General features: G+C 41.3%; 1 protein-coding gene across 3 annotated transcripts in view; it reads left to right on the forward strand.

Moving 5' to 3' along the window:
• The window catches only part of ZSWIM6 (zinc finger SWIM-type containing 6), a 114,260-nt gene extending 102,060 nt beyond the window's left edge, over nucleotides 1-12,200 (forward strand). For all 3 annotated transcript variants that reach the window (XM_027723516.2, XM_027723515.1, XM_039379749.1), the window contains 3 exons: nucleotides 209-372; nucleotides 7,632-7,713; nucleotides 9,599-12,200. In XM_027723516.2, coding sequence (XP_027579317.1) covers nucleotides 209-372; nucleotides 7,632-7,713; nucleotides 9,599-10,461 — 1,109 coding nt within the window. In that variant the 3' untranslated portion in view covers nucleotides 10,462-12,200. The remainder of the gene's footprint in view (nucleotides 1-208; nucleotides 373-7,631; nucleotides 7,714-9,598) is intronic.
• Nucleotides 12,201-13,566: the final 1,366 nt, after the last annotated feature.

Genomic DNA, 13,566 nt, shown 5'->3' on the forward strand with positions numbered 1-13,566 from the left:
ACACCATCAGACACTAGACGAGTTGTGTGCAACGAAAAGGGTGCATATCTTTCATTCGTATGTGACTAAGTATGGAAGGTTTCTAAAAACAAGATGTGTATAACTGAAACATCATACTATTGCACAGCAATCACAAGCTCAGTTATAATGCATCTCTGGGTGTTTTGGGATCATGTTCTATTTTGGTCATTCTTTTTACACCTTGCAGGTGATGTTCAGAGACTGGAAACAGTGTTAGAATCCATCCAGAAAAATATACACTCCTCATCACACATCTTCAAACTTGCCCAGGATGCATTTAAAATAGCAACACTCATGGACAGCTTGCCAGACATCACTCTTCTGAAAGTTTCTCTGGAGCTGGGCCTTCAGGTATTTCCCTGGTTCGTTGTGTTAGTAGAATAATATAGTTGTTGTATTACAATAGAAGAAAGGAATTGGAATTAGTGTTGGTGGGTATAGCTTTAAGTGCAGGAGAGGATACTCTCTTTGGGCTCTGCCTAGAAGTGTTTTTAAATTCTTCTTCCTGACACAAAGCTCAGTGTACTGGTAAACACAGACCAGGCGTCTGCACAGCCCCCCTTTGCACCATTTAGGCACAAGAGAGAGCTGGCAGTCTCTGGCTACAAGGCACTCTTCTGTTCAGGGGTGAGAGAAGACCAGTGCAATGGGTTCTGCTGTAGGACTGGCTAGATAGCAAAATTATTCTGCTTTCTAGGAATGCACTGTATTTTCTGTGTGGCCTTCAGGGGTTTCTTACTATTCCTTCTCTTCCTTTCCCCTAAATGAGGATTGGTATGTGCTTGTTGAAAGTCAAGGTCAACCATAATGACCTGTTGCTAAGGCAGACCGTGCTGACTACAGCCCTCTCATTTCCATCATCAAAATCCTTATACTCCACAAGCTGTGGTGTAGTCAGATGCATCTGACTCAGCTTGAGGTGTACAAGAACCTCAGATCAGTTTTCAGGCTCTTAGGAGAGACTTTGTAAGCTAAAAGGAGACAGCTAAGTAGTAATAGTTCCTGACACTGTTGAATCTTGGAGTTTACATGGTTCATATCAACAAAACTAAGTACCTTCATCCCTCTTCAGCGAATTCTTAAAAAGAAAAAGCAAAGATCAGAAAACCATTTATTACTTGGCTTCAGTAAATAAAGCTCCAAAGATTTCTGGGAAAAGGATATTATTCCAGTTGCTTCTTATGCTGAAGAAAGGTACTATATGTCTATTCTAGGCTGTTAGAAGCCAAAGCCTTTAGTCAAAAAGCTGAGGTTCTGTATACTTTGTTAGCCTTTCATATTTTCCAAGGTCACTGTGGAAATCTGCTTGTTTCTTGACATCCTGGAATGTTTCAGCCTTAAATGTTTGTTTACATGAGAAAGAGAAAAATCCTTACAGCTGACCTGTGTGTCACCTTAAGTGTTCACCAAGTATCATTCAGTGGAAACAGCACACTTTGGATGTCACTGTATTCATGGATACTCTTGTGTGGTTGACAGTGTCATCAGAATGTCTTCATTGAGGTCTAGTGGAAGTAGTATCATGAACCCATACTTTGTCCTCAGTCCCAGGGTTTCAGTCAAATTGGTGTAGAACTTGTCGACTGCTCTGTCCCAAGCTTACCAAAGGTGTTTTAAGAATCTTAAAGATTTGCTTTCCAGAAGGAAGATGCATAACGCTTTTCTGGTAGTAACTCCCAGCTGTGTAGTTTTCTACAGTAATGCTTTTCCTGCCAAAAACTTAGTGTCAGCACTGTCTCTAGTGGCCTACTGATTATTCCCCTTTCTCTTCCCTTGACTTAGTTGTAATTAGGTTGTATTTATTCACTATCTGGTATCTGATATCTACAGCATAGAACTAAAAGAGGTGGCAGGAGTAAAAAATATGACAGAAAGCTACATGCCACATTCAAGTGACTGTAGGACTGGAAGGGAGTATAGGTTGAGAACCCTCTTACAAATGCTGCTGACTTCAAGCTGTTTTGTGAGTGCATTTGTTGACTTTAATATGTAAAGATGATCATTGAGAGCTCTATGATTGACCTATTATGTACTTTATTTAATTGCTACAAACAGTAGTATCACAATAAAATTACTGATATACTGTGCATAGAGGGAGGAGAGATTATATAATTTGAGAAATTGGTAATCGATTGTTTTTTTGTTGTTTGGGAGGAAGCTTTTTTGTGGGGTGGGGTTTTTTCTTCTCCACAAATAAAACAGTCTCTCTCCTTGTATTAGGGAGGGTTTGGGTCATACTGAAGCCTGAAACCATGACACCATTGAAAGCTCAACAAAACTGATATTTATTACCAAGAGGTGACCCACAAAACGAACAAACCCAAAGGAGAGGAAGGAGGAGAGAAACAAGCCCCCAACACGACCTCCCCAGTCACCCAGCCCATAAAGTTATCTTACTGACCTAGCATGCCTATAATTACCCATAGCAGAAGCTGCATCCTTGGAGAGTCAGTAAGTTCACAGATTGGCAGGCGTCCCCACCAAAAGGCAGCGTTGTCCTTGATGTGAAGCTTGCTACCTTCCAAAAAAGAGCTATCTGCTTTTGTACAGATCCACTGATTACATCTGTCTAGGCAGGTGTGGCCAGCCTAGACACAACCAGAGGTTGTCAGTCCCACCCCCATGGTTATATAAGTGCATTACTTCAGCGCATGCGTGAGCACTTTGGCCACATGTGCAGTATGCTCCTGGGGTCTTTCCTAATTGAGTCTGGGGCGTTACTTCATCATTATAGTCTTCAATTTCTCCTTCAAGCGACCTTGGAGGATGATTAGCGAATCATAAAACAGCAATTAAATGTAGTTTATACAAGAACTCTTTTCAAGGATGAAGTTCCCATTTTATCAGTGCTTGTTTTCTCATAACTTGTCAGGGAAAGAAGAAAACTTTTACAGGTGGCTGAGCCAAACATAGACCAAAAGTATCAGCATAATTAACTCCTGATACATTCCACCATGTGGTCTGTGGTTGGACCATGACACTGGTGAATGACTTGAAAAGCATATTGATAAAGTGTCATCTCCAAAAATGTAAACAACATCACAATTGAGTAACAACAAAAGTACAGACAATAATATAATCGTGTCCATCCTCAGTGAGGAGATCCCAGCGGGTTTCAGTGGTCATTTATTTGAAGTCAACAGTACTTGAGATAATCTTTTCCTGGTTGGCAGAACTAGTTCCCAAGTTTGGACAGATGAACAGGTGTGTCCAATCATATGGGCCCAGACAACGTGATGAATCTCAGGAATTTCTGCAAAATATAAAGTCTAGTACAACAGAACTTCTCATTTCAGAATTTTATAGTTTGGATTCATCTTTTATAGTATGAAGTGGTTGACTGCCAGTCACACATTTATAGGCCTGTTAGGAGCCATCACAGGCAATGTATATCTGGAGTTTGATGCAACACCAGACAACATCCTGGTCTCACCAACCGCTCCCACAGAAAGCTTGCACTCTCTGTACAGATTCCAGGCCTCATCGGGGCAAACCGTCCTGCCCCAGTTTACCCCTGACTGCAGTCAATCCCCCCTCACCTCATGGAGTGATAGTACAGGTTATCTCTTGCCTCCATGCTATAAAAGAATTTTATCCATCTTCACATTAACTATACTATTGAGTGTGAAATCATTTCTGCACTTAACTAGACTGTTACCAATTCATCATAAGAAAATTGTAAACATGATGCAAGCCAGAGCCCATAGGGAGGCCCACAAACATCAGTCCTTCATTTGCAGTCTTGCCAACCAGCTTTTCAACATAAGCTTTTCTTCTGTGAGACCCAGCACCTCACACATGGTTATTTCACAGTCACATATACTTGTATGTAGACTCGTAAGCCAAAAGGTTTCTGTCATTTGTTGATTCCAAATAATTCTTGCCACCTGCTGTAACACTACTGGGACAAAACACATACAAATATGAGCACTGCAAAACAATCAGGGTAACAAAACTGTAAGTTCCCTGAAGATATCTCTAAAGCCAGTGAGACATCTTCAAAATTCATCTGATTTAGAATCCCTAAACCACACCATTCTGCCTGATCTTCACAGACATCACTGGTGTGACATTAGCAGCACAGAAACGGATCGCTCTTTACAGCGATGACCATTATTAGGCCTCAAGATGTTACAAGTTCTATAGTTTTCCACTGTTTTCTTTCCCCCCTTAGTGACACGTCTGCCCCATCCCAGGAGACAAAACTAAGCACAATTGGAGTTATTCTGTACACAGCATCACATATTTCTTTCACGTCTTGAAGTCAGGGCTTAGCTCTAGCCATTACTTTTAATATTGCTGCCAGAACAATTTGGCAGCACACAGTTCAGGAATAATATTTCAATTCTGATTGTTGCTTACTAGTAATACAAAACAAAACATACAGATTGTTGGTGCAACTCATCTAAGAAACATAGACCTTCTTATCTCTGGAACAGTAGATCCAGGAATCCGTTGGGACACGAGACCTGCTAATGCAAAAAAGAATAACCAATCCATTTTCTTATTCAAGATACATGGCCTGCACTGAATAGGCTAATGCAGCGGTAGTCATGGCTGTGGTAGCTGCATCCTCCCAGCCCCTGGCCAGGCTCACTGAGAACCACAAATGACAAATAAGGATCACTTGAAAGGCATTGTTCATTACACGAATCACAATGTCAGGTGTGGACAAGAAGACACACGAGAGACAGGTACATGATAACTGAGTCATTACACCAGTTAGTAAAAGTTAGTAGACACAATGAATCATATTTAGGAATATGTTTCCTTCCATGTGACATTTAGGCTGGTCTTGTGCTGCTCAGCATTCACTGATTTCCATCCAGAATTCTTGATACCCAGCCTCTGCATCTGCAGAACTGGCTTGGGTCTGATCATGGTAAGGTTTCATCAAACGTGCTGGAAGCCAGCAGGGTCCTGTGGGAGACAAAACACAAGCAAACTCCCCCTTCTCATACTACTCCCATCTATTTGGGGTGTTGTATTGCCTCTCCTCATTACAAAAGTATAGTTTTATCAAGTTAAGGTTTTGTTCTATTCTTGTTCCTTTTCTTCTCTTGTTTTATTTTCTTTTCCTTGGTTTTAACAATTATACTTTGTGAAGATTCTTAAGAATCTTAAATCTTCAGACATGTTTCATTTTCTGTTTGTGACCCCAGCCCACATGTGCCCACCGCGTGACTTGAATGACCACCACGTGAACTGAAATTGCTATGGCTTATTAATTTCATGCCAAACTTCCAAGAACTTAAACTCACAATAACTTTGAGGGCTGGCGGCTGCTGTTTCACTGCCTCCACCAGGGCCATAAAACTCCATATCAACCTAACACCCTCAGGGGACAAAGTGTCACTGGCCCCATGCAGGTTAATTCACAACATACAGAAGAGTCAAAGCAACTGATTTTTCACAACTATCATGAAAAAACAAAGCTCCTTGACTGCATCCAAAGCAGTGCTTAAGCTAATTAAAAGTGAATTCATTGAAGTCTCTAATTGACTAGTCTTGTACAGAGCTTGCTCCTAAAAATCTAGCCTTCTGGAAGACACAGTTGGGTCTGGAGGAGGCCCTGCTGCTCTGCACCTTCAGAGGGGAAACCAGCTCCTGGGTGCTGCTGTATTCCAGGGATCAGATACCATCAGCCATGCCACCTTGACAAACATAACCACGAACTTACTACAACAGAGTTTCAAACACAGCTTAGGTATCTGCTTTCTCCCTTTTTTTTTTTCTCTGTCTTTCTTATCACTGCAGACCTCTGCTGCTGTTACAGCTCGCCCTCCTTTCCCCCGAGGGGTGGAGAGGGAGAGAGTGGCCAGAGCTGTCTGTTTTTTGTCTTGACTCCCTACAGTTGCTGCTGCCCAGCTCCTCTGCCTCTGGAGGGAGGAGGGGGAGAAAAACGGCCAGGGAAAAAAAAAAACCGGCCAGAAGCTGCTTTTTGTCTCTCTCCTTTATTTTTCTCTGCCTGCTACAATTTGCTGCTGGGCTCCTGCCGCCCCCTCCACCCTCGCCCTGCGCGAACTCCTGGTAAACTCGGGTTTAGAACACGTCCCGGCGTGGCCCCGGGGGGGGGAGGAAACACCCATCCCCTCTTGGTCCCAGGCTTAGAATGCATCCTGGCATGGCCTCGGGGGAGGGAAATGCCCATCCCCCTCGGGTCCCGGGCTTAGAACACATCCCGGCCTGGCCCCGGGGGGAAAAATGCCATCCCCCCCAGGTCCCTCTACATAACACAGAGCCCGACGCAGCTCCACAGAGAAACCTCTTCCCCCGGCAGCCCCAGGGATGGCAGCCCGGCACCGGACTTGACTCCTAAACGATCCCTGAGTGAATATCAAAGCTCCTGTGTCCGCCTAGGGACACTTCGACTAGGGACACTTCGACGAAAGGGGTAACACAACCCCTGGCGTTTTTAACACCATGTCCTCCGCCCATAGCTCCCTGACACGCTCACAAGCAATAACACTTGACTCGGAAAGAGTCTTGTTGGACGGACTCTTCCCAGTTTATGTGCTGGATGTAAGCTTCCATGGCATGAGATATCCCTTTGGCATATTCAAATCAGCCCTCCTGGCAGTGCTCCTTCCAAGCTTTCTTGTGCACCAGTTCTCTACAGAGCATGAAATACTACAGGACTGTCAGTGGCATTCTCACACTGAATCTAAAACACAGCACTTTAACAGCTATCAGGAAGTAGCTTAATTCTATCCCAGCCAAAACCAAGTGTATCACAACACCATAGACAGAAGATGAAGATCAACAGAAGCACAGGGAGTCAGCTATATTCTGTAGTCTACCCCCCTAGCCCGATTTTTCTACAAAAAACAACAGTTCACTCCACAGGCTATGCATCCCACCTGCGAATCCTACTTTGTCCCTGGCAACGATGTGTTTTGTGTTCAGTGTGACATCCTCATCGCCAAAAATGTATTAGGGAGAGTTTGGATCATACTGAAGCCTGAAACCATGACACCATTGAAAGCTCAACAAAACTGATATTTATTACCAAGAGGTGGCCCACAAAACGAACAAACCCAAAGGAGAGGAAGGAGGAGAGAAACAAGCCCCCAACACGACCTCCCCAGTCACCCAGCTGTTGCCCATAAAGTTATCTTACTGACCTAGCATGCCTATAATTACCCATAGCAGAAGCTGCATCCTTGGAGAGTCAGTAAGTTCACAGATTGGCAGGCGTCCCCACCAAAAGGCAGCGTTGTCCTTGATGTGAAGCTTGCTACCTTCCAAAAAAGAGCTATCTGCTTTTGTACAAAGCCACTGATTACATCTGTCTAGGCAGGTGTGGCCAGCCTAGACACAACCAGAGGTTGTCAGTCCCACCCCCATGGTTATATAAGTGCATTACTTCAGCTATAAGTATTCCTCTATCCTTGAAGGATCTGCAGTTGGAATTACTTTCTGCATGCTATTCTAATTTTTTCAAATTGTTTGACCTATTAGGTGAAAACAAGGAACAGAGAGGGGATGACAAGAGGCTGCCATTTTGAACTCCAGTGTGTTTGAGTAACTTAAAATCCCTCATTTAAGGACCTAACGGGTCTTGGTTTGCAACAGGATTAATTTGTATTTTGTTTGTGTTGTTTTAACAGGTGATGCGGATGACACTGTCAACGCTGAATTGGCGACGGCGGGAAATGGTGAGGTGGTTGGTAACATGTGCAACCGAAGTAGGTACGTTCTGAAATGTTTCTCTTGTCAGCTACTCCTAGAGGGCTTGATCTTTGTTGTCAACACCCAGGTTCTACAAATGCCTCTCACTTTCTGTTCATCTGTAAAATTCCGCTGGTGAGAACACATTATGGCAAGGATTAGTGGGTATTTTTAGGCACAGAGCAAGTGAGGCAGTAGTTGAGTAGTGCAGTGTGACTTCTTTGTCCCATAAGGTGGAGTGTGCATAACCTATAGCACATACCATATACAAATACTCAATACCCAAAATACCCAGTGCAGCAGTGGGAGAACAGTGTTCTCAGCAGCATGTTCTGATCATTTCTGGGCTTTGCCATAGATTTCCTATGTGTCTTCATGAGGCATCCCTTAGCTTCTGTATTGTGGTTTAACATCTGCAAGATGAGGATACAGAATCTGAAAATAAAGATGAGTGCATTAAAAGCTGTGTAGCTGTTAAAAAAATTTACAAAAATTAGCAGCTGTGGTAATGAGAACAATATAAGTACTTACGATAAGGGAGCAAGGGAGCAAGTTTAATTGTCAGTAAAGGTATTTCTGGACAGTATGCATTTCTATCATATTTATTCCTTCTTCATATGTCTGAGTTGGATTGTATGGCAAAGATGATTCTTGAGTTTCAGAACTTTAGAGAATTGCTGCTGCTTATTCTCTGGATTAGTTTATCCTTTGCTTTATGTTTAACTGGGAAATTATTGTTGTCAGTAGCATGGGGGAATAGAACTCGCCTTTTAACCAGAAAGTGGTTTGTGTCTGCAAATTTTCATGCAATGCTCTCGTATTTATTGCTTTTATATCTTTGCTAAGATGATTTTTGCTGAGGCTATCTTACAGGTATTAGTGTCTGAATATTGCTTTGTGCAGTTGCATATCAGCAAATAAAATACTGGGTTTAATATTGCTTTAAATTAGTTTACATATCCTAATAGGAGTGTCCCATAAAAAACCTACAACATCATGCAAAGTACTCTTGAGGCTTAATCAAGCTGATATAGCTAGGAATCTATTTAAATGAGATATACCTCATTTAAAAGGTCCTATCTGGCTATGCTGAATTGTTGCAGATGAGTGGAGGGGTGCACAGGAAGCACCAGAGTCTTAGAGAGAAAATTAAGACCTCTTTGTGTGGTTTAGGTGGGTCACAGATGTGTCTAAACTGCCTCTAGCAATAATAAGGCACTCTAGTTGGCTATAAGGTTCCATTTAGGGAACTCATCAGTCGCTGTTTCCTCCCCCTGCTAAACACACACATGATGGGAAATAGAGTGATACGAAGGAAAACACTTATTTCAGTTAATATCCAGTAGTTCATATCACTCAGAGTATTTCCCTAATAAGGATCTTGATGTTCAAGTGCTTATGAATTTAATTGATTTAAGATGTGTTTAGTAAGTTCTGCTAAGGTATGCCATGGTGTTGTACTAAGCCATTTTGCATACTTTTCACATTCTTTTGTGGACATGCTATGCCTTGAGATGTACAGTGAGAAAAGAAGTTGCAGTTGCTCTGGTGTGCGGTGTGAGGGCTGCTTTGGAATGATGTGATGAGACCAAATGAAACGTTTTATCCAAATTGTCTTAAATAACAAGCAAAACAGCTCAACTGTCACACAGGAGATTAAACCTTGTCTTGCAGGCTATTTTCATTATTCTCTGAGTTTTGGTGATTGTTACAGTTTGCAATGATTGCAGAGTTTGCACAGCAGTCTTTGTTTTAATGTTCTTTTCCAGCCATGCTGTGTGGTTGAGTCTTTCTTGCTGGGACATACTGGTAACCTCTTAGACTTTGCGACAAGTGTAATCTCTTGCTGTACATCTGTATCTGCTAGGTCTTATCAGTTGTGGCTGATCCTTTCTTCTCTTCCCAGGTGTTTATGCACTGGATAGTATCATGCAAAACTGGTTTACACTTTTCACTCCAACAGAAGCCACTAGTATTGTTGCTACAACAGTGATGTCCAACAGCACCATTGTCCGTCTGCATCTGGACTGCCATCAGCAGGAGAAGCTGGCCAGCAGTGCTAGGACGCTTGCTCTACAGTGTGCCATGAAGGATCCTCAAAACTGTGCCCTCTCTGCACTGACCCTGTGTGAAAAGGATCACATAGCCTTTGAGACTGCTTACCAAATTGTTCTAGATGCTGCTACAACCGGCATGAGCTACTCGCAGCTTTTTACTATAGCACGGTACATGGAGCACCGTGGTTACCCCATGAGGGCCTACAAGCTGGCCACTTTGGCCATGACACATCTCAACCTGAGTTACAATCAGGACACACACCCTGCCATTAATGACGTTCTGTGGGCATGTGCACTCAGCCACTCCCTTGGGAAAAATGAGCTAGCAGCTATAATACCTCTGGTGGTCAAAAGTGTCAAGTGTGCAACAGTACTGTCAGACATTTTGCGTCGGTGTACTTTGACCACTCCTGGCATGGTGGGACTTCACGGAAGGAGGAACTCTGGTAAGCTCATGTCACTGGACAAAGCCCCTTTACGGCAACTCTTGGATGCCACAATTGGAGCGTACATTAACACAACTCATTCACGTCTCACTCACATCAGCCCACGACACTATAGTGAGTTTATAGAGTTCCTCAGCAAGGCACGAGAGACCTTCTTAATGGCTCATGATGGTCACATCCAGTTTACACAGTTTATTGACAACCTAAAACAAATCTACAAAGGCAAAAAGAAACTGATGATGCTCGTTCGTGAGCGGTTTGGTTGATGAAAATGTGTGAATGAGGGGGTTGGGGGTGGGAGTGGTGATTTGTTTTTACTTGAGCCTGCCTTTGTATCCTTTTTAACTTAAAGAAACAGAGCCACACCGGTATTATATGTGTATAGTTATATTGAGTTTGCAAACTAAACTGTCAGGTTGTGAAAGTTTGTGTGTTGAATTTTTTTTTTTCTGTTTTGTATGAGAGAGAGGTTAAAAAAGGTTTGGTTTACACTGAGTATATGTTGTCAAGTGGCAAAAGCCCACATCGCTCTCCTCTTCTTTCCGTATACGTTCACAGCCTCAAAAACAAACATATATTGCAATGGCTTTAGAAACCAAACAAAACACCTCCATCCTGTGATAAGTACCTCGAATGGATTCAGCTTTACTCCTTTGTAACTCATCCTTACATTTCAGCATATTTAAACAAACCAACAAATGAAATACTAATAGTTAAAAGGCTGACCACGTGGCTTTGCAGTGCTGTTCATCCAGAAGCATGGCACACAACGCTTGTGCATGTGGAAACTTAGCAACTGTCAACATACATTCTCAGGGATTTATCAAAAAAATTTAAAAAAGAATGAGAGCATTTATTGTACTGTATATATATTATAGTATATGTCTGAATATTGAAAAATATAACATTAACTAATTTATAAAAAAATCTATGTAATGCAAAATACTTGAAGCTGCAGTAGCTTGGTTTTAAACAAAAAAAAAAACCTATCAGAAGGACTAAAGTGCGCCTTGCTTCAGGGTTGGCTCAGGTGGTGAACTATATGCTGGGCATCTATGCAGAGCCACCTTTTGGATTGCATGGTTGGACTGATACCTATTGGGGAAAATTTTATATATATATATTTATACAACCTGTGTATACATATATATGTATACATACATACACACATGCTTGTAACAGGCACTATAGTAAAGAGGGACAACAAAAAATATACAGCCAGAGCAGCAAGCCTTAGCATTAAGAATACAGTATGCCAGAATCGGGGTTTGTGCCTCCTAGCCTAGAAAACTTTAAGAATATCCTTTTTGACACAAGACGCAAAACGTTTTCCAAAATGATTGACATGATACATTACGCCTTTGCAGTGAGCTAATAATAAGCTAACCTTTGTGCACAAATAACATATATATATATATTATATATATATATTCTGCATAGGTATTTTGACTTTGTGCAGGACAGAAAGTTGTGTAGGTATGACTGTTCTACTTTTCAGTTTGGTTTTTTAATATATTTTATTTTCTCTAGAATTACTCAAACAAAAGCAGCCTTCTATCTTGCCTTGTCTTAATGCTTTAAAATAACCAAACTGGAGATCTAACTACCAAACTGTTCATTATATTATTAAGTACCAACTTTGGTTACAGTATAGTGTCTTTACTTTAGCTGATGGTTCTGTATCTTTGTGCTTTTTAAAGCAGTTTTTATGTTTTGGTGCAAAAGTTGTCCAGTGTCTCTTGTTCACTTCATTAGAGAACATGCTAGAGGTATGTTTGTAGGTATTTTTGTTTAAAAAAACTATTTCATGCTCTCCATTTTATTTATTATAATAGGTAAAAAGGTTGTACTTCATCACTCATGTAAACATGCTCATGAAGTTGAAAGTAATTAAGATTTGATACACTGATATCAATTTATTTATGTAACTAAATCACTGTTTTATAAACTTGTTAATGATCAACAATTTTTTTGTTTTGATTAAAATTAGTTTTTTGAAAGTTGATTCTGCCTCCTTTAATGGTGTCTGTTACTGGAGTTGAATTGTGTTACAGATAGTTCATAGATCTTGAATGCCCAGATTGCAACTGTGGTACATTATGGTGGTAAGCAATATGACCACCGGGTCCAGGAAATAAATTTCGTGTTCCTCGAAAATTTGCAGAGGAATTGGAATGTTAACAGCTGCTGGTGGAAGAAGACTTAGTGCTTCACAGGAGGGGCTAAATGCTGCCTGAGTCTGAAGATGTGTCTTCTGTACAACTAACAGTAAGCTTTGACATATTGCCCTGGGAGGATTGTTGAGTGTGTGGGGGTGTGTTCCCACTAGTGGATAATATTTGGGTGACTGTAAGAGTAGAGATGCACTGCAGATATATTCAAGGACAGTTCTTTCTGTGTGGATTGGCTTTTCTAAAGTATTTTTGTGTATTTTGTGTTGTGCAGCTCATTCCACACAGCACGAAGTTCTTGCTCACCAGCTGATAGCTGATATTTTTGCTTTTTTTGAGCCCTTACTCCATCAGAGTTGTGTGAATTTTCCAGCCCTCAGAGAATAATGGGATATGACATGGTTGAAAACTGAAGAAGAGCTTTCTGCTTTACTACCATTTTTGTCATCTTAGGAATGTTACCTGATATTTGACTACATGACCTAAACACCTTCAATTCCTTTTTTTTTTTTAATATCTTCAGCTGAAAAGAGAATTAGTATGCAGCAAGCAGCTATCAGAGATGCCAATGTAACCATGAATTCAGACAGTGAGGCTTTGTGTCACTGGAAGATTAAGAAGGAAAATGTCCGAATCTTTGTACAACTTGTCATGTAAAATATGAGTCTTTTACAAAGCCTTGCTAACAGCTGAGATGTCCTGACCTAATAGTACTATCATTCCATATCTTCTGTGACTTCAATTCCAAGTATTAAATTCTCATTACATTTTTGCTCTGTTATTTTGTCCAAGATGAATTATAGGCAGTGTCACAGTAAGGAAATATCACTCCATTGTGCAATAGGGTTTGCATGGTTGCTTTTTCTTGGTGGTGGTGGTGGTTTGGGTTTTTTTCATTTTACAAATAATTCAGTATTAAGGATATTGTGGATTATGTAGGTTGCAAAACTGAAGCCTATTTGAAGACCAGGCTTTAGAATTAAATACAGTCCTGGTGGTTGCTACCTGGTTTTGATGGGCACAGTGGCTTTTTCTTTCAGAACTGATAGAAGTTTATTTGGCTTGTTTTCATGACTGAGTAAAGTCTGTGCCTGCACTGGTGCTGCGCAGTGCCGTTCACACCATGTTAAAAGCCCTCAAGGACTAACAGAGGCTTGGCCAATCTTTCTAGTAAACTTGTCTCAATATGTACTGCTTTTG

Source organism: Pipra filicauda, unplaced genomic scaffold (assembly GCF_003945595.2).
Source record: "Pipra filicauda isolate LSUMZ 115617 unplaced genomic scaffold, ASM394559v2 scaffold174_size2080704_pilon, whole genome shotgun sequence".
NCBI lineage: Eukaryota > Metazoa > Chordata > Aves > Passeriformes > Pipridae > Pipra > Pipra filicauda.